The following is a 27,582-nucleotide window of genomic DNA, read 5'->3' as shown; positions in this document are numbered from 1 at the left end:
TTGGTGGCTATGACCTTAGCTGTGCAGAAACTTTTTAATTTGTAGTAGTCCCATTTGTTGAGTCTTTCCCCTATTTGTTGTGCGCCTGGGACTCTATTCAGGAAGTTCCCTCCTGTGCCTATAAGTTCTAGTGTCTTTCCTACTCTGTCCTTCAGTAGTTTCAAGGATTCAGGTCTGATGTTGAGGTCCTTGATCCATTTTGAGTTGATCTTGGTGCATGGTGATAGGCTTGGGTCTACTTTGAGTTTTCTGCATATGGCTGCCCAGTTCTCCCAGCACCAGTAGTTGAAGAGGCTATGTTTATTCCATTGTATGTCTTTAGCTCCTTTGTCGAATATCAGTTGGCTGTAAGAGTGCGGTTTTATTTCTGGGTCTTCAATTCTAATCCACTGGTCTTCCGATCTGTTTTTATACCAATACCATGCTGTTTTTGTTATGATGGCCTTGTAGTAGAGCTTGAAGTCTGGTATGGTGATACCTCCTGCACTATGTTTTTTGCCTAGAATTGCTTTGGCTATTCTAGGTTTTTTGCTGTTCCATATGAATTTATGGATTGGTTTCTCTATTTCAGTGAAGAATGTGGCTGGGATTTTGATAGGTATTGCATTGAATTTGTATAACAATTTGGGCAGTATGGCCATTTTCACTATATTGATTCTGCCTACCCATGAGCATGGGAGGTCTTTCCATCTCCTTGTGTCTTCTTTGATTTCCCTTATTAGATTTTTGTAGTTTTCATTGAATAGGTCCGTCACGTCCTTGGTTAAGTTGATCCCTAGGTACTTTATTCTTTTTTTGGCTACTGTAAATGGAATCGTTTCCATAATTTCCTTTTCTGTTTGTCTATTGCTGGTGTACAGAAAAGCTGCTGACTTTTGTGGATTGATTTTGTATCCTGCTACTTTGCCAAATTGGTTTATTAGATGTAGGAGTTTGGGTACTGAGTTTTTTGGGTCCTTGAGATATAAGATCATGTCGTCTGCGAATAGGGATAACTTGATTTCTTCCTTGCCGATGTGTATCCCTTTGATGTCCTCCTCTTGCCTTATTGCTATGGCTAGGGATTCCAGTACTATGTTGAACAGAAGTGGGGAGAGTGGGCATCCTTGTCTTGTTCCTGTGTTTAGGGGGAATGATTTAAGTTTCTCTCCATTTAATATGATATTAGCAGTTGGTCTGTTGTATATGGCTTTTATTGTTTTGAGGAATGTTCCCTCTATTCCTGTTCTCTCCAAAGCTTTTAATAGGTATGGATGTTGTATTTTGTCAAAGGCTTTTTGGGCATCGACTGAGATAACAATGTGATTCTTGATTTTAGTTCTGTTTATGTGGTGAATTACATTGATTGATTTACGGATGTTGAACCATCCTTGTGACTGAGGGATGAAGCCTACTTGGTCATGATGTATGATATTCTTGATCACTTTCTGGATCCTGTTAGCTAATATTTTATTGAGGAGCTTTGCATCTGTGTTCATTAGTGATATTGGTCTGTAGTTCTCTTTTTTTGTTGGATCTTTGCCTGGTTTGGGGATGAGTATGATATTAGCTTCGTAGAATGAGTTCGGGATTTTTCCCTCCGTTTCTATTTCGCGGAAGAGTTTGAGGAGTATTGGAATTAGCTCCTCACTAAAGGTTTTGTAGAATTCATTGGTGAATCCATCTGGGCCTGGGCTTTTCTTAGTAGGGAGGTTCTTGATTACCTCCTGTATCTCACCGTAAGTTATTGGTTTATTTAGTTGATTTATTTCTTCTTGGTTCAGTTTGGGCAGTTTGTACTTCTCTAAGAATTGATCCATTTCTGTAAAATTATTGTTTTTTGTTGAGTAGAGGTTTTGGAAATAGCTCCTTATGATTGTTTGAATATCGTGTGTATTTGTTGTAATTTTTCCTGTGGAGTCCCTGATTTTACGAATATGAGTCTCTTCTCTTCTTTTTTTTGTGAGTCTTGCAAGGGGTCTGTCAATTTTGTTTATTTTCTCAAAGAACCAGCTTTTAGTCTTATTTATTTGTTGAATGGTCTTTCTATTTTCAATCAGATTTATCTCTTCTTTAATCTTTGTAATCTCTCCCCTCCTAGTCGTTTTAGATTCTGTCATTTCTTGTTTCTCCAGTTGTTTTAGTTTCATCGTGAGGGTATTCACCTGCTCTGCTTCCATTCTTTTAATGTGGGTACTGAGTGCAATGATCTTGCCCCTCAGTACTGCCTTAGCTGTGTCCCATAGGTTTCTTTGTGATGTGTTTTCTTTGTCATTGTGGCTTATGAATTCGTTGATTTCATCTTTAATTTGATCTGTGGCCCAAGTGTTGGATAGCAGCGTGGGGTTTAGCCTCCAAGAGTGTGTATAGGCTCTGTGGTATCCTTTGTTGTTGAGGGTTACCTTTAATCCACTGTGATCAGATATAATACATGGGATGATGTCAATTCTTTTGTATTTGCTGAGGTTCTTTGTGTGGGCTATGACGTGGTCTATTTTGGAATATGATCCATGGGCTGCTGAAAAGAAGGTGTATTGGGTCTCTGTAGGGTGGAAGGTTCTATATAGGTCTGTTAGATCCATTTGGGCAATGGTGTTATTTAGGTCCTCAGCTCCCTTACTAATCCTCTGGGTGTTGGATCTGTCTCTTGGAGAGAGAGGAGTATTAAAGTCACCCACTATGATTGTGTTTGCATCTATCTTGCTCTGTAATTCTGTGAGAATTTGCTTGACATATGTCGGGCCTCTTTTGTTCGGTGAGTATACATTTATCACCGTGATGTCTTGATTCTGGATTTTTCCTTGTATCAATATGTAGTGTCCTTCTTTGTCTTTTTGAGTGGACTTTAAAGAGAAATCCAGCTTGTCTGAGATCAGGATGGCTACACCTGCCGTTTTGGTGGGTGCATTTGCTTGGTAGATCTTGCTCCATCCTTTCATTCGAAGCCTGTTTTTGTCCCTTGCTGTAAGGTGGGTCTCTTGTAGACAACAGATGTCAACTTTTTGCTTGCGGATCCATTCTGCCAGTCTGCTCCTCTTGATCGGGGAGTTTAAGCCATTTATATTTAAAGAGATCAAGGATAAGGGTGTTTTTTCTCCTTCCATTTTCTTGTTGGGCTGTTTTTTCCTGTTGTTTTTTTTTTTTTTCTTCTTGTCTTTAGTGAGCTTGTGTTTCTGCTGGACTTTGGCTATTGAAGTTTCTTTCTGAATCTGTCTGTGTGTCTTTTACGATCTCTGTTGGGTGGGCTTCCCCTCTTAATATTCGCTGTAGGGCTGGTTTTTTATTCACATACTCCTTTAGCTCCTCTTTGGTGTGGAAAGATCTGGTTCTCCCTTCGAATGTGAACTCCAGTTTCGCTGGATATTTGATCCGAGGTTGTAAATTGTTATTCTGAAGTACTTGGATGGTGTTCTTCCACTCACTTCGAGCTTGGTAAGTTTGTGTGGATAAGTCGGATGTTATTCGAATCCTCTTCCCATTGAAAAAAGTTTCCTTCTTCGCTTTGGCTGAATTCAGAATTTGCTCTTTAATCTTGAGGTCTGTAGTCTTGAATATTATGTGCCTTGGGGTGGTTTTCCTGGGGTCTGGCCTGCCAGGTGTCCTATAGGCTTCGGTTACCTGGATGGGGTCCCCTGTGAGATTGGGGAAGTTTTCTGCAATAACTTTATTGAGAACATGATTAAGCCCTCTGCTCTGATATTCGGCTCCTTCTTCTATTCCAATTATGCGCAGATTATATCTCTTGTCTTTGTCCATTAGTTCCTGGAGTAATCTTCCCTGAAGCTTCACCTTTTCTTGGAGTGTGGTCATTTTCTGGTTGTTGTCAGCTGCTTCATCGTCCAGGCGAGAGATTCTGGATTCCATATGGTCCACTCTTTGTGTTATGGTTTCAATTGCGGAGTTTATGGATGTCAGAGAGCTATTCATGGTTGTCATATCAGCTCTGATCGTGGAAATTTCTTCCTTTAAAGAGTTGTATTTTAAATCTATTTTTTCATGCATTTCAATTCTCAGGGTGTGGAGATTTTCTTTAAAGGCGGCTTGCATTGTATCCATTTTTGCTTCCATTTCTTTAAACGAGGCTTGCATTGTATCCAGTTTTGCTTCCATTTCTTTCTTGGCTTCCTGGGTGTCCTTCCAGATTTCCGCTCTAAACTCCTGGAATTGTTTTCTGATTTCATTTCTGACGGTTTCGATCATTCCTGTTAACATGTCCTCATTTGCTTTTTTATTCTCCATCTCCTCTCCAGTCGTGCTGCTTTTTGGAGCTGGCGAGTTGGCTTGTCCTTTGATGAACTGAGTTATGTTTCTTTGTGATTTGCGCATCTGGAAGTCTGTGTAGATCTTCCCTCCCTTCTGTGTAGGCGTGTCTGCGTCAGCAGGTGCTGTCGCTGTGGCCCCGCCCACCAGTGCAGGGCACGCCTATCAGAGCGGGCGCTTTCGCCGGGGCCCCGCCCTCCTGTGCACTGTGAGTCCCCTACAACAGGCACTTAAGTGGGGTCTGCCTCCCAGAGCGAGCCCTGGGTTGTTGGGTTGTGCTTGCGCCCTCCCGCGAGTCCGTTGGGGGGGGGAAGCAGTATGTGTGGGGCCCAGTGGGATCGACTGTCCGGGTGTGGCTTGGCACCCTCAGACCTCGCCTCCGCTTCGAGGAGGGGGAACGAGATCAGGCTCAGGTGACCCTGCTGGGCTGGTATTGCCCACCAGCGCCTGTGATTTTAGTTGTAAGAGTCCGCAAGGTCTAGGCGCCTCGGGTGGGGCTTGCCCTGCCGGCCGTCCCTGGCCCCTGTTGGGAAGGGGACGGGGCTGGTTCTGCCAGTTCAGGAACCTTTGGGGGCTTGGGGCTGTTCCGCCCTTCCCCTGCTAGACTGGCTTCCCAGTGCCTGCTGGGAGCTTCCCGCCTGATTTGGGGAATCTTTGTTCCCACGGGAGTGGGGAGGGGGAGGGAGGGAGATATATCGTCTTTGTCGGGCTTGGGTCTCCCGTTGGGGGAAGGGATTAGGGACTCACTTTTGCTGCTTTGTGGTGTGGTGTCCCGCACCGCCGTTGGCCCTTCAGGGGTTGGCGAAGTGTCGTGGTGGCTCCCCCGTTCCCTCTTTCTGCCGCGCTGGGTTCCCTTGTCCGAATCCGGTGTGGACCCGAACTTCTCGTCGCTGCTGGGTGTGTCTTGGTCCGCCACCCTGCTTTGTGTCCGTGGGGTCTCCCGCTATATGGATTCTGCGCTCCTGGCAACCTGTCTGCCGATCGCCGGGTTTCCCTTTCCCAGCCTGACCCTGTTTGGGCCAGGGCCGGCTGGTGGGGGGAGGGTGCCCCGATTAATCTCCGGCTCCGTGAAGGTTTTCGGTTCTTCTTTTTTGCTCCCTTTTTGTTTTCCTGCGTTTTCTCCACTGCTTCTGGATGCTGGTTTTGCTGGTTCTTGGTGGAGTGTTGGGTGTTGGAGTTCCCAGCTCGCTATTCAGTTGGTGCGAGTCGGGGTGCCTCCCTATTGTCTCGGCGCCATCTTTCTCTCTTTTCACTTCTATTTTTGATTCCCTGTTAAATGCAATGCCAGATGCTCCTGAAGGCATTCGGTGAGTGGTCAAGAGCAGAAGCTCACGCCTATACTTGATCACAGCTCTAGGGATCTACAGTGAGGGGCTGGCAGCAGCAATTCCACGTACTATCTCACGAAGCAAAAAGACTTTCTTTCTAAAGTGCCCAGAAGGGCATGGAGACAAAGCCGCTGAAAACCGAAAGGTTTGGAGTGGCTATGGCTAGAACTGGCACCATTAATTTTTTTCTGCTGACGAAACTCAAGCACTGGGAGCCAAATGGAAACCCAAGGCCTAAACAAATCCTCCTTGCAACGGATGCATCACTGGCCGGAGGAGGTGGTTTCTCACTGCAGGGCTGGGCTGACAGAGGCCCTGGGTCATGCCAGGGGCACTTGGGTGCATTTCCAGCTAGCACACGCATGCGCGGCTCCCTTCCCTCTCCTCACACGAACTCCTTGGTCGGTGGCCAAGATGTACCCTGTTATTGTGGCTTCGAATGTTTTTGAGGAAAGGATTTTGGACACAAGGACAGCTCCAAAACCAACAGCACTCTGGCAAAAGGAAAGTTATTTACTTACGAACATAAGAGGGCGCCTCCCATCAGATCAGCTGCCCCCCCCCAGCCCCCCTCGAGCAGGTGTGAGGTCTCGCCTCTGTGGCCAAGGTAGCTGTTGGAATTCTGCAGGGAGTTTCTAAATCAACGCTGGCTAAATCAATGCAAGGCCGCGCGCCAGTCCTTCTCTGCCTTAGGATTCAAGGGGTTTCGATTCAACAGGTCAGTTTATGGGCGCAATGCATCTTGATCAACGTCACCCCTCCCATCATTCTCCTCCATCTCCCCCCCCCTCCCAATTCATCTCTAGCTTCTATAGTAACACCAAGAAAGAGATAATGTAACGAATCACAGGCACTCGCCAGTGTTTCTGTTGTGGGGTTTACTTGTGTTAGGAGGATAGGTTCCCATGCATTTCCGTCTTGATCTCCTCAGTCGTACATCACCCCCACCGCCTAACGAAGTTCCTAGCACCCAGTGGGGACTCAATCACAGCCTAGTGAATAAAGGAGTCGGGGGATGAGTGAACGAGCCAGCGAAGCTAGTTATGCAAAATCATGTCCCAGCCCCGTTCTCCTTAGCTATATAACCAAGCACCCCATAAAGAGAATCGGGTTGCAAAAGTTCTAGAGTTATGCCACTTCATGAAACATCTTCTCGCTTTTTATTACTCTTATCATTTAGACAGACTCCTTGGTTGTCTCTTCCTGAGTGCAATTCCAACTTTTCTCTCCTATCCTATTACTTGACAACACTTACTCACATCTCCAAGGTTAATATTTATGTCCTCCTTTCTCCTGGTGCCGGCCCCCCCCCTCCCCCTGACCTTATGCTGAGTCTTCCTCTGGCCTGTTGAAGGCACTCGGGTCTCAGGGTAAATTGCTATCAGCTGCTGTGCTGCCCTGGGTGAAAAATGAAACAGATGAATTACACCCAGAGAGCTAAGGGTCAGAGGCATTTGATTGACATCGGAGAGTTCATCCCCAGAGTACAGCAAGGAGCTGACAGGCTCGCGGTTCCCTGGCCTGCTCTGCCCCTACCCGTTCCTGACTTGCTCCCCCACTCGATCTGCAAGTCTCTGCTTAGTGTCAGGCCCAGTGGAGAAATGCTACTAACTTGCACCTCCTTGGTCTGTGTCAGATTCCCCTTCTAAGCTCTCCTCACACCTTTCCCTTGCTCTGCACCGCTCTGACTTAAGTTTGCTTACCTACTTGATGCTCCCGGCTTAATGGTTGCAGGCTACGCCACTCTCCCTGCTCAGACCGTGAACTCCTTGGGGAAAGTCCATTTCTATTTTCATTCACTGCTGTTCCCTCTGTGCACAACCCTCCTTATCATGACAAATGTTCACCAGATAAATAAGTTATCGGCATAGAAAGTCAAAAACCACACGGCCATCAAGACTAAGTAAGACTGAAGAGAAGACAGAGAAGTAAGGGGAGGCGTAGTTTTAGGGCCTGGCAGAAGCTTGCTAAGGTTGTTAGAGGAAGAAAGAAAAAGGATATCAGAACAAAACATTTATCTCTCGCGATTACACTTGGGGGAAATTTAGCTGATGAATGCAATTTTGTATGAAAAGATGGACAATAATGGGAATTAACACAGTGCCACCATCTGAAACCAGTCGATACGTTTTTATTGAAATGAAGCACGTGGAATACGGTTCATTATGTCTTCCTCTCACTGTCCCATTAAGGAAAAAGCTCTGTGATCTCTCAGGAGTTTGAGTAGTGTGGAATAAAACAGCCAGAGAGAACTCAGGACTGCTGACTCTTGTCAAAAGCACTAAACAGACCAGAATGCCAGGCAGGCCTAATCTCCGGGTGCTGTACGCCAGCTTCATCTGGTCAGAGCCGGGCCCTGGGTTCGTGCAGACAGACACCCGTGCAGACTACCACAGTTCCCTCGCAACCAGCTCCGAGCTGATGTGACCACTGTAAAGCACTCAGCACCGAGAGAGACATCCGTCCCCAAAGCTTTCGTGAGGCAGCTAAAGAAAGGCGCCTTCTCCCTTCCTTCAATTCTTCAGCACCCACATTCTCAAACAATCCTTCTGCCTCACCAGTGTTTCTCTGTCAGAGCCTGGAACTTGTTATCTCTAGCATTTTAACGCAGACCTCTTATACTCACGGATCTGAAAGGCACTCAATTAATCATCCAATCCAATTCACTTGTTTTAGAGCCGAAGGTTTATTTACTGGGAAGATTTATTTCCCTAAATGCAGAGGCACTTGCTCCGCCACCAGAATCAAATTCAAGCAATCAACACAGAGCGCGTGCTGGGCTGGACTGTAGTGGGCTTGGAGAGGAGGTAGGGACAGGACGGTAACGCTCAAGATGCCAATCACAGGGCAGAGTTACTGAGTAGAGGGAATCACTAGAAGCTGGGGAAATTCGGTCACCTCTAAGTTATGTTCTCATTGTCAATCTCCTTGCCTGGAAAAGCAGGCAGCACTATTTATTTTACAGTGAGCCCAACAATGCAAGAAGATACAGCCCAACAGGCAGAAATTTGAATCTCAGTTCAAATCCTCCTCGTACCACTGGCAGCGAAGGGGAGGGAAGGGGCTTGGATGGCTTGAGCTCTTATACTCTGCTGGGGAACACAGCCAACACCCAGAAAGCCAGGACGTTGTGAGGTTTCAATGATGAGGTGTAGACTAGAAGCTAGGGGGCGCTCCTGTGTTCACAGTCCTGTTACTCATTATAGCCAGAGGTAGAAACCCATCAGAAGAGGAGCAGAGAAACAAAAATCCGATGCTATGCAGTGTGAAGAAGGAAGGGGATTCTGACTCATGCCACAATACGGATGAGCCTCAAACACACTATGCTGAGTAAAATAAGACAGACGGGGATGTCGAAGGCAATAAGCCCGCGGTTACACTCCTGGGAAGCACCTAGAAGAGTCAAAGCCGTAGAGACAGAAAAGTAGAAGTTGGGGCTGAAGACATTAGGGAGAGGGGTTCAGTTCCCATCTGGGATTGTAAAACGTTTCCAGAAACCGCTGGTGGTCATGGTTACACAGCATTTGTGAATCTATTTAAGGTGAATGAACTATTCACTTACAATAATGAACATTATCAATTTCATATGTGTGTGTCTGTGTGTCTGTGTATGTACAGTACATTGGAAAAGAACACAAAGATGCCATCAGAATGCCGGATACAAAGTCGGCGTCGCGCGCGCAGCAGTTACCTGTTCTAAGTAATGCAGGGACAGGTTGATGTACTTGGCCTCTGTGAGAAGCTGGCCCCCGACTCCCGTCTTTGCCACGCGCTCTGAGCCGGCCAGGTCAACCAAATGCAGCTTGGCATGCCGGACGGTCGCCGATCCTGGCTCCTTACTTGATAAGTGAACAGTGAAAATGCAGTGGGAACGGGTGGAAGCTTGGTTCATGGGAGTCTATGGAAAAGAAATTGGGAAGCAAAAAAAAAAGGATTTGAACAAAAAGGAATTTTCCCGAATATCAGATTATTTAAATTTGTATTTCTAATGATAAGATATCGCCCCCGGAAGCCGACGCTGTCAAATGGAGTAAAACACACTTGCGGCGGAGAATGTGGGAGGCGGTGGTTTTCAGCAGATTGGGTGATTGATGTGGATGAGCTGATTGGACAGTGACGAAGGTGTTCAAGGAAGGCAGATGGAGTCCTCTCGCCAAGATGATAGCTTTATTTCATGACCCACCTACAGTTCACCCCCTAAGCTCGGCCATGCTAAAAACACTTAATGTGATCCCCTGGAAAAGAGGCGAGAATGTGTGTATCCAGAATGGGCCAGCTGGGCACTGGTGGCTCACGCCTGCAATCCCAGCTACTCAGGAGGCTCGAGTCTGAAGCCAGGAAGTTGGAAGCCAGCCCGGGAATACAAAACCAAGAGACTCTTATCTCCAATTAACCAGAAAAAAAAAATCCCAGGAGTGAATATGTGGCTCAAGTGGTAGAGTGCCAGCCATGAGAGAAAAAGCCAAGCAAGAATATGAGGGCTAGGGGCTGGGAATGTGGCCTAGTGATAGAGTGCCTGCCTTGCATGCATGAAGCCCTGGGTTCGATTCCCCAGCACCACACAAACAGAAAAAGCTAGAAGTGGTGCTGTGGCTCAAGTGGCAGAGTGCTAGCCTTGAGCAAAAAGAAGCCAGGACAGTGCACAGGCCCTGAGTTCAAGCCCCAGGACTGGCAAAAAAAAAAAAAAGAACTTTGTGATAAAAGGGGCTCAAGTGGTAGAGCCTGTGTGAAGCCTTGAGTTCAAATCTCAGAACAACATCCCGACAACAAATTTACGAGCTGGCATACATACCAATTAGGACAGTCATTGCAGCGTTATTTGGGAGAGTAAGACCCTGCTGTGAGATATGAAGCCCGAATGCTAGCACATAGGTGCTAGGAGAGATTAATAAACGGGAATAATTCAGACGATGGAGAAGCTGAAATGAAGCCCCCTTCAGAAAGGCTGAGCGCGACCTGGAGGAGAGAGCGTCGACATGGACGCTAGGCCAGCGCTTGCCTGACTACAAAAACGTCATGTCCTGCTGCTTGTGGCCTTGCGATAACCTTGTGGTTATTGCAAGAATAAGAACCATGGGCCCAAGGACATCACCAGCTAATGATGTTGCTGGCCTTCTTTGAAGGATGGAAGGAAGAAGCCAATGAAGAGACTTGAGCTTTTTCTGACAGGCGGTGTTCCTTTAATTTAAAAAACCGCAAGAAGCACGTTGGTAAGAAGCTGGTGGCTCACGCCTGTAATCTTGGTTGCTGAGGAGGCTGAGATCTGAGGATCACGGTTCAAAGCCAGCCTGAGCAGGAAAGTCTGTGAGATTCGCATCACTTAGTCTACCAAACAAGCAGAAAGCGAAGCTGTGGCTCAAATGGTAGGGCATTAGCCTTGAGCAAAAGAGCTCAGGGACAGTGCTTTGGCTCTGAGTTCAAGTCTCAGGGCCAACACACACACACACACACACACACACACACACACACACACACACACCCCAGAAACAAAACCCCCCACAAAACCCAAAAATGTAAGAAGCAAATTCTAAGTTTTGAAAACACTAGATGCTAGTTACATGGTCATAGTATTATTATTATTATTATACTTTTTGAGTTTTTAATTCTCCAGAAGAAATTAATCTAAGCTACAAGTGAGGAGTTAGTAGTCTCATCCCCTCAAACAACAAAGAACGAGGACTCTCCAAATGAATATTCATAGAGTCAACATATTCATATCTCCACCTATGTAAAAAAAGAATTTCAGTATGGATACATATGTATGCAAATAGGGCAATGCATTTGGATACTATTTCAACCAGACATTCTTCTGGTAAATATGAATTCTTTGCATCCACTGTGGTTGATTTACACCAGCTAGTAAAATATACAGATGTCAAAATACTGGCCTAGTTTTGGTGATGGTGATGTAGCCAGTGAATGAAGCAGGCTGGAAATCTGGTACATTACTCATTGCCATCACTGTACCCAAACTGAGCCAGTGTGTGATTTTGTTTGCTAAAGAGGATCGGCAAATAACTGTGCACGTAAAACCGCAAACTCAAATTTAGACTCTAAGTTGAGGTGTTTTGGAAGTGAGTGTAAGTTATTTGCAGAACTTAAACATGGGTTCCATTTCACCGTCATATACAACAATAAGTTGCACTGTATGGTGACGAAAGCCAAATTAACAATCAAATAGCACAGAGAATATTTTCGGCACTGTCTTTGCCTCCCAAGCGGATAGGCTGATTCTATAATCACATGGAGACCCTTTGTGATTGTTGGAAGCATCCAGGCATAACTACTTCAAAGGAATATGAGAGTTAAAAAACCCCATAAAACTGGGATGGGGTAACGAGTTTGACAAGAAATGGACTTACTACCTTAGGTATAGATCTATAACCTCTGGGTACATCACCTTAACAATAAAATTAAACACACACACACACACACACACACACACACACACACATAAAACTGAGCCAGGTGCCTGTGGCTCACACTTGTAATCCTAGCTACTCAGGAGCCTGAGATCTGAGGGTGGTGGTTCAAAGCCAGACTGGGCAAGAAAACCTGTTAGACTCTTACCTCAAATTATTCACCCAAAGAGCCAGAATTTGGGGCTGTGACTTAAGTGGTACAGCACCAGCCTTTTAAGAGCTTAGGAATAGCACCCAGGTCCTGAGTCAAAGCGCCAGTTCTGACTAAATAAATAAAAAAATAAAATTGCCTTTCTGGATTCTGTAACTAAAGTGCACCAATATACTGGAGGAGTTCACGAGTGCAGTTGTGTAATGTCTCATAAATATTTTCTGCATGAAGTAGTGGTTGGTGTCTTCTTAGACAGCACTTTCTTAAACCTCAGGAGTCAGTCTCTGTGCACTGCTGTTTGAGTGTGAGTGGATGTGTCAGCTGCTGTCTGTTCTGTGTTCTCTTAGGGGTGTCATTATGTCTCGTGGGCATGTCTGTTTGCTTGTCCTTTTAAAGGTAAAACGGTACGAAAGCATTTCTGAAAGTGCCTGCAAACAGATGGCACCATTTAGGAAGATTCATTCAAATCAGAGCCCATATTTTAAACAAATGTGTTTTTGGCACTAGGTTGTGCTTTTGGAAGAATCTCGGGATGATTAATTGTCTGCATGCAGGCAGCTTTCACGTTTTCTATCAGCCTGTGTAGCTAGCTGTGTTGGGCAGGGCAGAGAAAAGGAGGAAAGTAAGAGCCAGGCCTCACCCTCAAGGAACTTGAAATCTAGTGAGGAATAAGAGCCAGATTCTGGATCCTGGCTTCCAGTTCTAGTATTGCTAGCAAACAGCACATGGTGCATAATTATACCATTTCTGGTATAGTATCTGTCCATAATATGGAATTTCTCTGGGAAATTATAAACATACACACACACACAGAGTTTGTTTCTATGACTGAATCTGATTAGTCACTGCCCCAACATTACACTATCTTGGCTCTTGTTTAATGTTGTGCCATCTACAATTGAACGTATCTTGCTTATTCTCATCCAAAAACTTTATAAGACCTTGAACAGCAGGGAAGAACAATAATATTCCAAAACGATCACCTCCATCCGCCACCCCATTAGGTAACAGGGATGGATATTTTCCAAATGGCTTCAATCCAGGTGCGTTCTTATGCCCTTCAGTTTTCTCTGTGTATCCCTGTGTTCATCAGACTTTTGGTTACTGGGGTAAAGACATGAGGAAAACAATTTAGAGTAATTCTTTAACTCATGCTTTGTAGGGGTTTCAACCCAGGGGTAGCTAGATCCATTGATTAAGGACTGAGGTTTGAGGTAGGAATATGCTGTAGAGGCTGCTCCCTTCATGACGGCCAGGAAGCAGTGGGAAAGGGAACGGCAGGGCTTCCTCCCGCTAGGTCTTTCTGGTCCATCTGGTCCCACCGTGTATTGGATGGTGCCGCCCACACTCCAGACAGCCCCCTCACCTGAGCTAATTGTCTCTGGAAACACCTCACAGGGGCACCCAGAAGTGTGCTTTACTAATCTCCCAGGCACCTGTCAATCCAATGAGTTCATCAATCAAGATTAGTCATCATAATTCCATTACCTCCCACGCTGACACCCAAGCAATCTCCTTAAACTATACTTAATCTCCAAATAAAGACAATCCCAAAGCCTTAATTCCTCTTACTATGATGCCATTATCCTGCATGAGAGCAACAATGGGCTAATCCCTTCCTCCAGAGTTGTTGGGGCTCAGCTTTGGCCTTGAGGGGGAAGGGCAATGGAGAGCGCTCTCGAGACACCGCCCTTCCTCCAGCCCTGGGGGAATGCAGAAGCAGGCCACAATTCTCTGGGTCCGGAACCAGAAGAACTGGCTTTGCAACCAGCCCCCCAACTTTCTCGCCAGCCCATGTGCCCCCCAGTCTCGCGGGCTTTTCGCCCCTGGGGTGGTGCTAAGCAAGTGACGTTAGCTCATGAGGGGGTCCTATGACAAGCTCGCCAGCCTATCACCAGCTCTCTGATCGACCACCCCTTCTCTCTTCGCCCCCTACTATATCAACTGCTAGCCCCTCCCTTATTAAATCAAATTTGCTCTTGAAGCGTCTCCGAGATTCGCGTACACCTGGCTTTCTTCACGGGTAAGAAGGGAGGTAAAGTGATCTTGTACAGCCGTGCCGCGTGCACCTGAGGTCTTTCCTGAGCCCCCCACTCCACCCTGGCCTTACCTGCGGGTCGGGTGACCAGGGGAGAGGGTGAGAAAGAGAGCGATTAGAGTAGAGTAGAGCCTGACCCCCCGCGCCGGGGAGGCGACCCGAGCCCAGCACAGAGTCTCAACTGTTTCAGTGCTGCTCAAGCTCAAATCCCAAGTCTCCACTGAGACTAAAGCCAATACCTAGTTGTGAGCTTCTCTAAAATTCTAGACACAGTTTACACCCTTGCAACATATACAGGCACAGAATAAACATCCTATGTTGTTTTCCCTTTCCAGGTTGTGGAGGGCGGGGAGGCTTGAACTCAGGGCCTTGCGCTCGCTAGGCAGAGGGCCCACCGCTTGCGCCACACCCCAGCCCTTCCCACGTGGTGGTCTAAATGTTTAAAGCTGTGCTTCTGGCCCTTCATTGTAAACCTCGTCCTTAACTAAGAAATATTTCGTCTCTCCCCCACTGGTTCAGTGGTTTCTCCTGCCGTTTCTCTCATGTTAAATGGACTGGTGTGGGAGGCTCACAATTCCCTGGACGGGACAAAGCAAGGTACATTTTTTCTTTTGCTAAGAGATTGAAAATGCAGGGCCTACCAAAACCTGCTCACGCTGTGCCTCCATGTCTGCTTGCGTCGCTTCATGACACGCGGCTCTGTAAAATACTCCCCACTGGATGTCCTCCTGTCAGAATGAATGAGCCTAAATTTATTTCCCTTTCTGACCTTTCTCCTTGTAAAAACATCTGGATGCTAGAAGAGTAATCAAGATGATCTTCCTCGCTTGCAGGACGCTAGGTATTCTTTCTTATCTCGCATATCGCCAAAATAGTTTTAGAAAAGAGAAAGAAACAAAGGAGAGACTAGGTACAGCAATTTTATTTGAAAAGTTATCAAAAGCTTGGGGCAATATGGAACCCGTGAGAACGTTCTAGCAATTATGATTCCTATTGCTGATAAGAACAGCCTAATATTTTTATTATTATTATTTTTTCTCCCTAACAAGTCTGGAATCAATTTGACAGGGACTTGATTTTCATATCCTTAAAGATCTATCAGATGACTTAATTCAGGAGAACTAGATATGATGATTCTGATGAAGCTTTCTCTGTCAAATGTCAGGATTTGGGTGATTATTTCCTTCTGGGCAATTGGTCCAAGGTTTGGCAAATAAATGTCCAACCCAGTCTGCTAAGTGGAAGATGCAATGACAAATGGAGAAGGACAAATGGAAACACTACAGTGTCTTTTGTATGGAATCATGTTCACTATATCACCCCCACTTGCCATTCTGGTAGATTATACTAAAACCAGTGGCATGAAGTTCTGCTCTCTGAACAATGAAAACTCTATAACCTCGAAGAGTTGCTCCTGCTTCTTTTTTTGTCTTTGTCAATGAACTAGACCTTAAGAAGAATCATAGATTGGGTGCTGGTGGCTCACGCCTATAATCCTTGCTAGTCAGGAGGCTGAAATCTGAGGATCTCAGATGGAAGCCATCCCCAAGAGACTCTTATCTACAATTAACCACTCAAAAGCCAGAAGTGGAGCTGTGGCTCAAAGTGTTAGAGCTCTAGCTTTGAGCAAAAGAGGTCAGGGACAGCACCCAGGCCCAGAGTTCAAGCCCCACAACTAACAGCAACAACAAAAGAATCACAGGTAAATTTAGTTCTCAATGGCAGTAAGTTACTTTTCACCACTCTACCACAGCTACTCTGTATCTTTTTAGAAAAGAGGCATTTTCCCCCTCATCCCTTTTAAAATTCAGTCTCAAATGTGACACACATATAACTGGAATAATAATAATTTCGAGGGACAAGGGCTCACAAACGTCTCAAGAACTTGTATCAGTTCATTCAAACCTCTAAGAATAAACTATTTCAGTACACGCTGTACACCTTCACCTATAGGTAAACTGGAAGTACCCTTCTTTCTCTGCTGTTTAGGCAACTAAGACATTGGGACTGATGCTATCCCAGCAGAACTCAGATGTACATTTGGGTAATTTTTGTTCTTGTGAAAGAAATTCTGTCACACTTGATTGTGACAGCGGCTCCCTACGCATTGGGAATTTGGACACATATTACAAACAGACACAAATTGGAGGACATTATCACTTCCAGAAGGGATATTGAGTGCTAGAAGCACAGATGTTTAGTATTAGATGTATTATTTAATGCCATTTTACCATCCAATCACATTCTCTTACATTGTGTCCTCCCATCCTCTCTGGCCATGAAAAGCTCTTGGTGTTTGGTAGACCTGGTAAAGCTCTAAATGGCATGCCCCAACTGGGTTAGTCAGTGACCAAGGACCCCGTCTCCTCCTTCCTACTTTAGGACCAGAACAAGAAAAACAGATCGAATTAGCCCACTAGAGACTGAAAACATCAATCTCTGTGTGTGTGTGTGTGTGTGTGTGTGTGTGTGTGTGTGTGTGTGTTGGTCCTGGGGCTTGAACTCAGGGCCTGGGTGCTGTCCCTGAGCTTCTTAGGTTCAAGTTCAGTGCTCAATCACTTGAGCCACAGTGCCACTTCCGGCCTTTTCTGCATAGTTTATTGGAGATGAGAGTCTCATGGACTTTCCTGCCCGGGCTGACTTTGAACCTCAGTCCTCAGATCTCAGCCTCCTGAGTAGCTAGGATGACAGGCGTGAGCCACCGGTGCCTGGAGAGTCCTTCTCATAGCAGAGCAGCTTTGCGGTTTCGATGCTCAGGAGCTCTTCTGCTAGCAGCAGTGCGTCTTCCTCCTCTCAGTGGTTTGCAGAAATGGCTTCACTCCAGCCAAGGCTAGGCTTTTTTTTTTTGCCCATTTCTTCCTTTTCCTTACTTTGATCTACTCTGCAGAGATATCGAGTACTAAAGGCAATTTCCCCCCAAGGCCTCTTGTAGCGGGCATCCCGCTAGGAAGGCAGCTTCTCCTTCCTTCAGGACCATGAACGCCTCCCACGGAGTCCGGCCCGCCCTCCATCCTGGATTCCTGCTCAGAGTCATCTCTGGGTCAATCCACCATCCCCTCGGGATGCTCAAGTCCTCTCTCAATGAAACCACCTGCCTCGAGTTCCCTGTTTCAACTCCTCGAGAGTGGTTTGTATTTCTGGCTGGATCCTGACTAGCTCAGCCATGATTTAATAAATTCTTGGAAAAAATCATACAGGATGGGTAGAGATTTTTTTTTTTTTAAAGTTTGTGTGCTATTTTGCCAAGTTACAGGCAAGACGTGCCTCTTCTTGACACACGCACCCTTAAACAAATACACACTGTCTCCTGCGATTTGTTGCTCTCCTAACGGTGGAACGTATATAACCCCAAATACCAAAATACTGCCCTCATTTTAATTTGTCTGCCTGAAGAAGCAGACCTATGTCTTGTATACAGTGCAATAATCAGCTCAGCCCAAATGCATCTCCTGTCATCTTTTGTCTTTAAAATTGAGTGCACAGGCTGGGGGGGGGGGTGAGCTGGTGGCCCCCATCTGTAATCCTACGCAGGAGGCTGAGATATGAGGATCAGGGTTCAAAGCCAGCTCAGGCAGCACAATCCGTGAGACTTATCTCCAATTAATCGCCCAAAAAGCTGGCAGTGGAGCTGTGGCTCCCGTGGTAGAACACTAGCCTTGAGCTGAAAAAGCTGGGGACGGCACCCAGGCCCTGAGTCCAAGGACTCAGCCCAGGACTAGGAGCCCTCCCCTCACTAAAAAACAAAAAGGCCCCAAGACTAGGTGCCCCCCCCCCAAAATTAAAAAGCATTGAGTGCTAGTAAATTCAACTCGCACCTATAAACACAGACACATAGACACACTGACACACACATACACACAAACAAACTGAGTGTACTTTTGAGGGTTTTCTTCTTCTTCTTCTTCTTCTCCCCCCCAATCTCTTTCTCTTCTCTTTTTCCTTTATTTTCATTTCTAATGACGCTTCTGTCTCTCCAGTGGCTTTCTTTGGCTCCTCATTTCAATATTGCTTTTCTTTGTGTTGTAATCATTTCTTTGAACTTTTCTGGAACTTTCAGCTATTTTTTAAAAACAAATTTTGTACTCAGGGGACATATTTAAAGTTATGAAGATCATATCCACTGCTCCCCGATGCAATCTGACTCCCACTGTATGATCTTTAGCCCTGATTCCCATTACATATTACAAGGATAGGTCTTCATCTGTTTTTGTTTTTGTTTCGTTGGTTGTAGGGCTTGAACTATACCTGGGCGCTGTCCCTGAGCTTTCTTTTGCTCAAGGCTAGCACTCTACCACTTTGAGTCACAGCTCCACTTCTGGTTTTCTGGTAGTTAACTGGAGATAAGAGTCTCACACACTTTCCTGCCTGGGCTTGGCTTCACACTGAGATCCTTAGATCTCAGCTTCCTAAGGAGCTAGGATTACAGGCGTGAGCCACCAGTACCTGGCTTTGGTTTGTTTTGTGACTACTTTACTATCATTGCCGTAGAAGAATGGGTGAAGGAACCTTGACGTTAGGTTTGTGTCCTGAATACTTCCACATTATCTCTCTTACATCTTTAGCCTTAAGAGCATATACTTTCTTCAGCAGTTTGTAGCAATGGGTTTGGAATAGCTCACAGTAAACTCTCTGAACCCCATGCACCAAAAGCCATCCTTCTTGGCCTACGCCTAGAGCACTGATCATAAAAATGGTCTGCAGTTAAGGCTCGTTCCTCAGCCCCACCTGCCATTATGCAGAATGAATATCTATATTAGACCTCCAGGTTCTTCTTTCATACTTGCCTCTGCTCCGAGATTTCATCACTCTAACCAAAATGTCCTTGGATGTGTGTTAGACAGTTGTGACCCTCTCTTTAGGGGAAATCCTATCCTGCCCGAGGTCAGAGGACATATGTGTTGGTTCTGGACACCCTCCCTCACCATACTTCAAATTTCATAGTCTTTGGCAGGTTTTCTCATACTTTGAGGTTATGGCTAGTTTCCTTGTTTTACCGAAGATTGCTTCTTTTCTATTTTTCCTTTTTTTTTTTTTTGTGGTTCTGGTTGATAGCTTTCAACAATAGGGGATAGAGTAAAAATGACTTTATTCTGCATTCTACAGATGATGATTTTAAAGATCAGAAGAAACTCTGGAACTCAAGTTGTTAGAGCCAGAAGTTTTGTATCCCTGTAACAATGTATACGAAGCAAGGACATGTTAACATTCTAACAATGGCAGTACCAGGCCACTTCATTTCCTTTAATCAGTGTTTTAGATCTCAAGTACTCATTGCTCATGTAGCAACACCAGATTAGGTTACACAGAAACAGAATGCAAACGATGCTGTGACACAGAAACGCTATGTAAATAATACAGCATATTTCTCTTATGTCTCATGTACACCGTGGGAGAGGAAAAAATGTCTGGCATATAAGAAGTGTACAACATGGAAGCTTTCTTCTTCTTCTTCTTCTTTTTATGCACATAGAATGTATATATCACACTAGAGGAAATGATAGAATTATCACTAAATCCTTGCCAAGGTGACCTATTGGGAGCTAATAATAAGAGAATGCTTTTCTGCTTGCAATGAAATCAGAGCCAAACTGCATTTATATTCCGGCCAGGTGCTTTGCTCTTTCCAAGCTCTCAAATCTTGTAATAAACTTGCTAACTCTACATCACTACTATATCTTCTAAGCAAAAGTTTGCAAAAAAACCCCCAAAATACAAACCATGTGACTATTCCTCTGTCCATACAGTGGGATGAAATTTTGAAACACTAGTTGCAACCCAAATCTTCTTGTGACCCATGCACACTACTACATGAGGAGATTCAGGCTTTGGAGAGGTATGGAGAAACATAATCATGAGTAAAACTGTCACAAGCAAACTAAAAACAAAGCAAAACAAAAATGGGAGAAAAGCTTTCTACCCCAGTGTCTTTGCTTTAAGGTGTATTTGTCTTTGCTGATGCTACCTCTCTGCAGTCACTTTGCAATCAACCTGGGTTCCAGGAAGGACCGACTGATGGATAACATCTTTATGGCAAGGAAACTAAAATTACCCCTACAGAAGGACAGACCGCTCTCCAATGGAGACAAGTGCCTGGAAAGATCAGACCGGACCCCAGGGCCAGAGGAATCATCTCACTAGAGCCAGAGGGCCTCCTTCCCTTGAGGCCCAGGAAACTAGTTCTCCAGCACCCAGGAGAACCAGAACTGAGCTAAGGAGAACCAGGCCATATCCCACACTGGCACTGTGAGTGCATACCCTTGCCCTTGGCCCTAATTCTTCGATTAGATTACTATGTGAGTCTAATGCTTGTGTCTAATCCTCAAAGATATCTGGTGATGCGCTGAAATACTATCTTCCCATGGAAGCGTGCTATGCAAGAAATCTCCTTTCTCTTCCCTTCATCGTGTCTCTTTATTTGACATTTAGTGGCCAGGTCCGACATTCCTTTCCCATCGCTTTCTCTACATCTTGAGACTTGCATGAATTCTTGTCTCATCAGATGCAAGGACCTAGGCAGACAGCTGTGTTGATTCTCTAGTAACGTTCTTCTGGGAACTATTGCATCTCAAAGCATGATATCAAACACAGAAGCTATAAAATATTGGACTATGTTTAAGAAAACAAAAGAGAAAGTATTTGCTAAATACATCGAAACAAAAGATGATCATTTTTAGCACTAACCAGCTGTTTCTAAGTTTGTTGGAAATGTGGAAAGCAAGGCCACGTTCTGCTCCTCATGGAAAGCCCGTCCACCAGGCCTACCTGGGCATCCAAGAGGCAAGCGGGTAGAAGAATGAACGAGGGCAGAAACACAAAGGTCAATAAAGATATGAAAGGAGTTAATAAAACCCGCAAATTAAAGCAGTATTTTCATCACTTCTTTTTTTTTTCCTTGTAGAGTGGCAGAACTTTCAAGTTTTATGGATCAGGGCAAGGGTTCTATCTAGCTTTGGCGATGGTAAGCTCAGTGTCTCCTAAATTAGATACACTCCCAAGATGCTAAAATGACTGGTGGTCCCATTCCCAGGGTCATTTGCATTTGCCCCGCCTTGAAGTCCAGCCTTACCCCTTGGTCAATAGCATCTGCACTGAACATCCTGTGATAGGTGAAAGAGGCCATTTCTTGGATAAACCTTCTGGCAGATGAATTCAGAATTTTGACTGTGGAGCTCAAGAGCATGCATTTGAGCATTTTATGTGTTTGTTCATTTGATTTTTGTGTGGATGTGGATACTGGGCTTGAACTCAGGCTGTGAGTGCTGTCCCTTTCTCCACCCAAGGCTGGTAGTCTTACTGGAAGAGCTATACCTCCTCTTGTGGCTTTTTGCTGGCTAATAGGAGATAAAGGTCTCACAGACCTTCCTTCCCAGGCTGCTTTCAAACATCAATCCTCAGATCTCAGCCTCCTGAAGTAGCCAGGATTATAGGCGTGAGCCACTGGTATGCAGTCATTTTATCCTAAGGGCATAATCTGGTTTGATTCAAAACATTGGTAGGACTGCAGGAATTATCTGAAAGTTCTGAATAAATACGAAGTGGATGGAGTTGCTCTTAATAACTTTTCCTGAAGATGCTGGCTACGGGTAGAGCAGAAAAGGAAAGCACTCTAACTTTGTGGCCCACAGAGTCAGACTTTGTTTTGAAAATGTTTGCTGGTTACCCTGGCAACCTCTGGATTTTTCTGTAAATGGGAAACTGGGAATCTTGGGGTTTTTTCTTTTCTTCCCCAAAGCATGTTTAGTATGTCCTTTTTATCTTGGTAAGCTCCTTCTGTGCTGACAAATTACATTCTGACAGCTAGGTTGTAATCCAAAACATGCTTCCTTTTAAGTGAGTGAACAATAAAGAATTGCCAGGAGGTGACAATGACTTCTCACGTATAGTTTTATGCGTGTGCGTTTGCTTTCATTGCATCCAAGAGATAAACAGGTGCAAAATACTTGGAATACTTAGGAAATAATTTGGACACATATCCTCACTTGAAATACTCGACCAGTGTCAGTTTGATTAGTGTACTCATGGTATAAAGAGCAGACATTAGGTTCTGAATCAGCTGGTCATGGGACTGCGGCTGTCTGCTGCAGAGCTAGGGCAAGAAACCCAGCTCTTTCCACCCCAGTTTCCACCAATAAAGTAAGAATCGGGAAGTGTGTGTGTGTGTGTGTGTGTGTGTGTGCGCGCGCATATGCATATGTAGGTATCTATATGTATATATCTCATATATGACATGATTATATGTGTGTACATGTGTGTATATACCGTAAGTATGATAATATATATGTGTGTCTAATTGCATACATGGACGATATAAACAATTCCAAGTCTATTGCACAGGCTCTCAGAGTAGCCTGGCACCTTCTAGTACCAAATTAAAAACAAAATAAAAGCAGAATCAAAATATCCAAAATCTATCAGACTTGGTTTAAAAATAACCAAGCTTCCCATAGGAAAAAAAAAAAGTGACACAAAAGTTAATGCATAAACTGGCATTATTAGTTGGACTTCTTCAAGTGTCAGTTTTTTAGGACACTATTATTAGACACAATCACCCGTAATGGGGAAAGACTTAGGACTTCAAGTGGAAAATATGACAGGTGAGTTTCATAAAGGCAGTTTCTCAGAACTTCACAAAACAGCCTGAAATACTGCACGGAGTCAGCTAAATGTAACGTGTAGTTCTGCAACAGAGAATGGCCGAGCTTTGAAGCCACTGGAGCCTTCCACAGGCCACTGTAGCCAAGGGCTGGGATGGGCAAGGTCATGGCCTCCTCTCCAGGGACGGGTCACCTCTGGAAGAAGGTCAGCATCGGGGCAGGGGGTCCTTTTCCAATAATATCTATGAATCTATAGTTTCTTCATATGGCACATATATAATCCGTTCTTGTTTTTGTTGGTACTGGGGTTTGAACTCAGGGCCTCACTAGCAAGGCAGGTGTTCTACTACTTGAGCCATACTCTAGCCCCGTATTCTGTATCTCTTGGTTTGCAAATGACAGGATGGGGTGGGGGTGGGGGTTATGCTAAGCCTTTCCTTGTTGTCTGTCCTAATTCTTAGTGTGCACGTGTGTAGTCCTCAGGTTTGAATTCAGGGCCTGGCACTGTCTCTGAGCTCAAGGCTCGTGTTCTACCACTTGAGCCACAGTGCCACTTCCGGCACCTGGCAGTTTGCCCTAATTCTTAATGTGCTTTTAATCCATAACCATCAACTACTACAACAAGTGCATCACCAATGATCACCCTGAGCCAACACAAAAACATTGTACAGCAAAATAAGAGATTCTGAAATGAAAAAAACAACAACATATAAATATCTTTCGAATGAAAGGAAGAATTTAATAGTCCTTAATCTGTATTTCACCCACCACCCAAACTGGAGCTAGAGAAATTGTTCAGTATACTGAAGAAGTATCAAAAGAATAGACAAGAACACAAAAGGGTTTTGACACAGCGTGGTGTCACCACCCGGCTTTCCCTTCTGTACCCAACGCAAGGTGACACAGCCAGAAGGAAGGTCACACGACGGAGACTGTCCTCAGACCACTTCCTTTCCGAGTGCACTCGTCTCCCATTCTACTTGCTATCGAAGACAAGGTGGACATATAACGCCAGGAGCGGGTATAAAACAGAAATTGCAGCCTGGTGCTCACGGCTCACGCCTGTCACCCTAACCTCTCAGGAGGCTGACGTCTAACGATCACAGTTCAAAGCCAGCCCAGGCAGGAAAGTCTGTGAGACTCTTATCTCTAATGAACCACCTGAAAACCAGAAGTGGCGCTTGGCTCAAAGTGGTAGAGTGCCAGCCTTGAGCAGAAAAGCTCAGGGATAGTAGCGTGCAGGCCTGGAGCTCAAGCCCCATCCATGGTCAACAAGAGAGGTGGTGGTGATTGTGAGTGATAACTGCAATCTAGTCACTACGGACCTGTTCCCAGATCTCCCTTCAGCAACACCAATCCCCCTTCCTTTCCCCTCAGATTGGCTAGAGGGAAACTTCTGACACCCCATCTCTGGTCAGTAAACGGTTAAGGTGGGGGTCAACCCTGGTTCCTGCCTTGGCTTCCCAGATGAAGTAAAGGAAGCTAGTAAAATGTGACTGTCAGACAAATGACAGATGATTTTTTGGCCTAAGTGTGTTCCAGATACTACAGGAAGACATGCCTGTGTCACCTCTAAATGCATAGAGCTCTTCCCTGTGTTCCGCACGCGGTTCTGAATTCCTTACACACATAAAATCGCTAACGAAATGAAAATACATGGAGTTTCCAGGGTATGCGGTGTGTGACGGATCTGAGGTTCGGAAGAATGAAATGCGTTTTTTTTTTTTTTTTAATTTCAAAGGTCATGGGAGACTTTTGTTACAATGAAGATATATTATGGGTTGCCACTGATTCGCTGCAAGGCAATTTGTATTGAACTGAAATATATAAACAGGAAAACTGAAAGGCAGAAGACATCATAAAGTAGAAAGAGCAGTGGGCTGAGCGTCCTGGGGTCTAGATTTCAGTCTCTGTGCGCTAACTGCGTGACTTTGGAAGGTGTCCTGACTTCTCTGAGTCTAGGCTTCCTTATCTACAACAGGAGGTTTGAAAAAAAAATATATGTATATATATTTTTGAGATACAGTCTTGTTATAGAGCACAGGCTGGCTGGAACTCACCATTTTCCTGCCTCCACCTACCAAAGGCTGCAATTCCAGGTGTGTGCCACAACACTCAGCCCTAGGTAAGATCGTGTTTGAGGTACTTGGCTGCCTCTAAGGTTCTGTTGTGTGTCACGAGGTTAGCAGATAGAGAAACGTTTTTCTCTGTGGCAGAGAGAGGCTCCTCACCTCTGCGATCATTCGGTTGGTGTCTCCTAAGAAGAGCAGATTCAGAGCTTCCTCCTCAGTGGTTGCCTGGTGGAGCGATAGGTTCTTCAGGTGGATGTTCTGGTCGGGGTCTTCCAAGATGGTTACTTTCCTGGAGAAATGGGAGACAAGCAGACCGGGAACTGTTGAGAAGGAAAGGGACTCCACGTGTGCATTTTTATTCTTTTAAACTGCACTGTGAGATGTTTTGAGCTTGGAAAACTGAGTAGCACATCAGATACCAGACAGCCCTGGATTAAGATCAAACGGCGACACTCCCGCCACAGTATTACCAACTAGCCTCGAGGCTGCAAATACACGACACACTTCTGAGTTAAAGCCATCTGCCACTGAAGTCATCAGCGCATCACATCAAGCCCCCTTAAAATGCATATTCTTACTGCGTTAAAAATGCATATGCTACTTTCCTGCCTAGCTATCGGGGAGCTGGACTGTGGTGGGGCTTTGTCATAACGAAGTTTCTCACACAGGTTATACGCTAATCCTTGCGTTCCATTTCTTATCACTGTTAATTGGCGCGACACTTCAAAGCTCTTCAGCTTAGACAAGATGAGACACGCCCCCCATCCCCCCCGTCCCCCTCCCCCCCGCCCCCATGCCTCTAGGAGTTTTTTCTCCTGTGTAGTTTTATCATGAACGTAAGCAAAAAAGGAAAGAAAGAAAGAAAAAAGATGGATCTTGCTGTCGTTTTCATTTCTGTCAGATCTGGTTCTCAATCTCTTTTCCTTGATAACACTCCTTTTCCAGCCGTTCCATTCTTCCAGTCGGAGCGGTAGATCTGGAATTTACCTTAATGGACATTCTGGGGCCGACACCATTTTCTCCCAGGTGAGTCCCACAAGCTGGCTGTGTCACTGTTCTTGTTCCAATCCTTTGAGGACTTCCTGAACCTGCCCAGCATTCACCCACCGTCCTCAGGCCCAGCCCCACAGGCCTACAGATGCCAGCTACCACATTGCCAGACTTGCCTTCTGCCGTCTTGAGTTTCTGACTTGTTAATTTTCTAAAGAACTGTTACAGAAGGAAAGGGTGTTTTTTTTTTTTTTTTCATTCATGGGTATTGCCCAATAGTATCTCCAGCTTAAATAAAAACATTTAGAGCTGATCATGATTAGAAAAGGCAGGCATTGTCCAGCCCAACTTTAGAAGAAAAGCAAATGGACACATGTTAGTTCTGTCCTTACAAAAGCTCAGTAAGCATACCTTCACAGTGAGGTGGTTTTTTTTTTTTTCAAACACTCTAATGCTTGCATCCTTCTGGTTTTTGTAAGGGAGTTACCTAACCTTTCATATGTAATTTGTGAGCACTTAAAACACTAATTGCTCTAAGCAAATGTAGCTCTTCCAGCCCATCTGTGATCAATGTGTCACTAATAATGACACATTTGCTGAATTCTGGACTCCTTTTCGTCTCCTTCAACAATACCCACAAAGATGGAAAAAGATCTGTTCCCCTAATGAAAACAAGTGCAATTTATTTATTTTTAAATAAGACTCATAAGTGAGCTTATTAAAAATGCTTAAGAGTTCAAAAAATGCTTGGAAAATATGAAGGCATTTTTTAATTGAAATGGATGAGTTGGGTTCTATTTTTAGGAACCTCCTTTATTTCTTTAAGAGACATTTCCACCCTGATCCTTCTGACGTGCCCGGGAAAAGTTTGGCTCAATGAAATCTCCAGGCATACGCAAATCAGAATCCTTTCTCAACCCACGAATTTTGGGGGTCCAAATCTTTTCACCTGTCAACCGTGAAAGAGGCTAAGTGCTATTGGAAGATAACAACCCTGAGATAAATGGTAAGGTTAGGGCATAAAAAGTGACGAAGGAAAAGAGCCCTGTTCACTTGAGCATGAAGTCAAGGAATTTTCAACTCTGGAGCCAAGTCATTTACCAAACATGCTGGAAGACCCAGACAGACACAGTGCTTCTCTCATGCAAGTTCAGAGCAGGGAGGGGCTCGCAGGTGCTAACCTCAGCCCCAACCTTAACCCCAGCCCTAAGAAAAGAGGCTGTGGCACCGTCTTTAGCGATCAGATTTTGTAAAATCTTCAGGTGATTGTGGCTTATCACCTACTGCTTTACTGAAAATAAAAAAAAAATGGAGAAACTGAGCAAAAATGGAATGTGTGCTCATCCATTGGTCAGCCTAAGCAGGCAACTGATAAAGGCTGGTATTGACATAGGATAATTTCAGGCACAGGTGGAATGTGCTTGCCACACATCAGCCGTGGCTTTTGGTGAGCCTACTTTTTTCTTCTATAGTTATGGCTGCTTCAGAACACGTTTGCATCTAGGTATCTGCCCAGCGGTGGCATTTAGATTAAAATACATTTTTTTCCCACATGCCCATAGCTTTTCATCATGGAACTTTGAGCTATCTTTTGTAACCCAACTGTATGAGTTTGTTACCTATTGACATGTTTTTCTCACTATTATCTGATTTCTTGTCTACGGGGGCTTTAGACAAGTAAATAAAGGAGGAAAATGAGGTTTAAACTTGTTTGCCTTCTCTTGTATGTTTTTTTCTGCTAAGCACCC

General features: G+C 44.9%; 1 protein-coding gene across 1 annotated transcript in view; it reads right to left on the bottom strand.

Annotated features, from left to right (window-relative positions):
* Positions 1 to 27,582, bottom strand: part of Kif6 (kinesin family member 6) — a 230,391-nt gene that overhangs the window by 137,524 nt on the left and 65,285 nt on the right. Inside the window, exons 6-7 of the mRNA XM_048349203.1 lie at positions 25,004 to 25,133; positions 9,259 to 9,465 (exon numbers count right to left, since the gene is read on the bottom strand). Of these exons, the coding sequence (XP_048205160.1) occupies positions 9,259 to 9,465; positions 25,004 to 25,133 (337 nt within the window). The remainder of the gene's footprint in view (positions 1 to 9,258; positions 9,466 to 25,003; positions 25,134 to 27,582) is intronic.

The sequence above is a fragment of the Perognathus longimembris genome, chromosome 6 (genome assembly GCF_023159225.1).
Source record: "Perognathus longimembris pacificus isolate PPM17 chromosome 6, ASM2315922v1, whole genome shotgun sequence".
Classification (NCBI taxonomy): Eukaryota; Metazoa; Chordata; class Mammalia; order Rodentia; family Heteromyidae; genus Perognathus; species Perognathus longimembris.
Note: the sequence above shows the minus strand (reverse complement) of the source record. Positions and strands in the feature narration are given on the sequence as shown.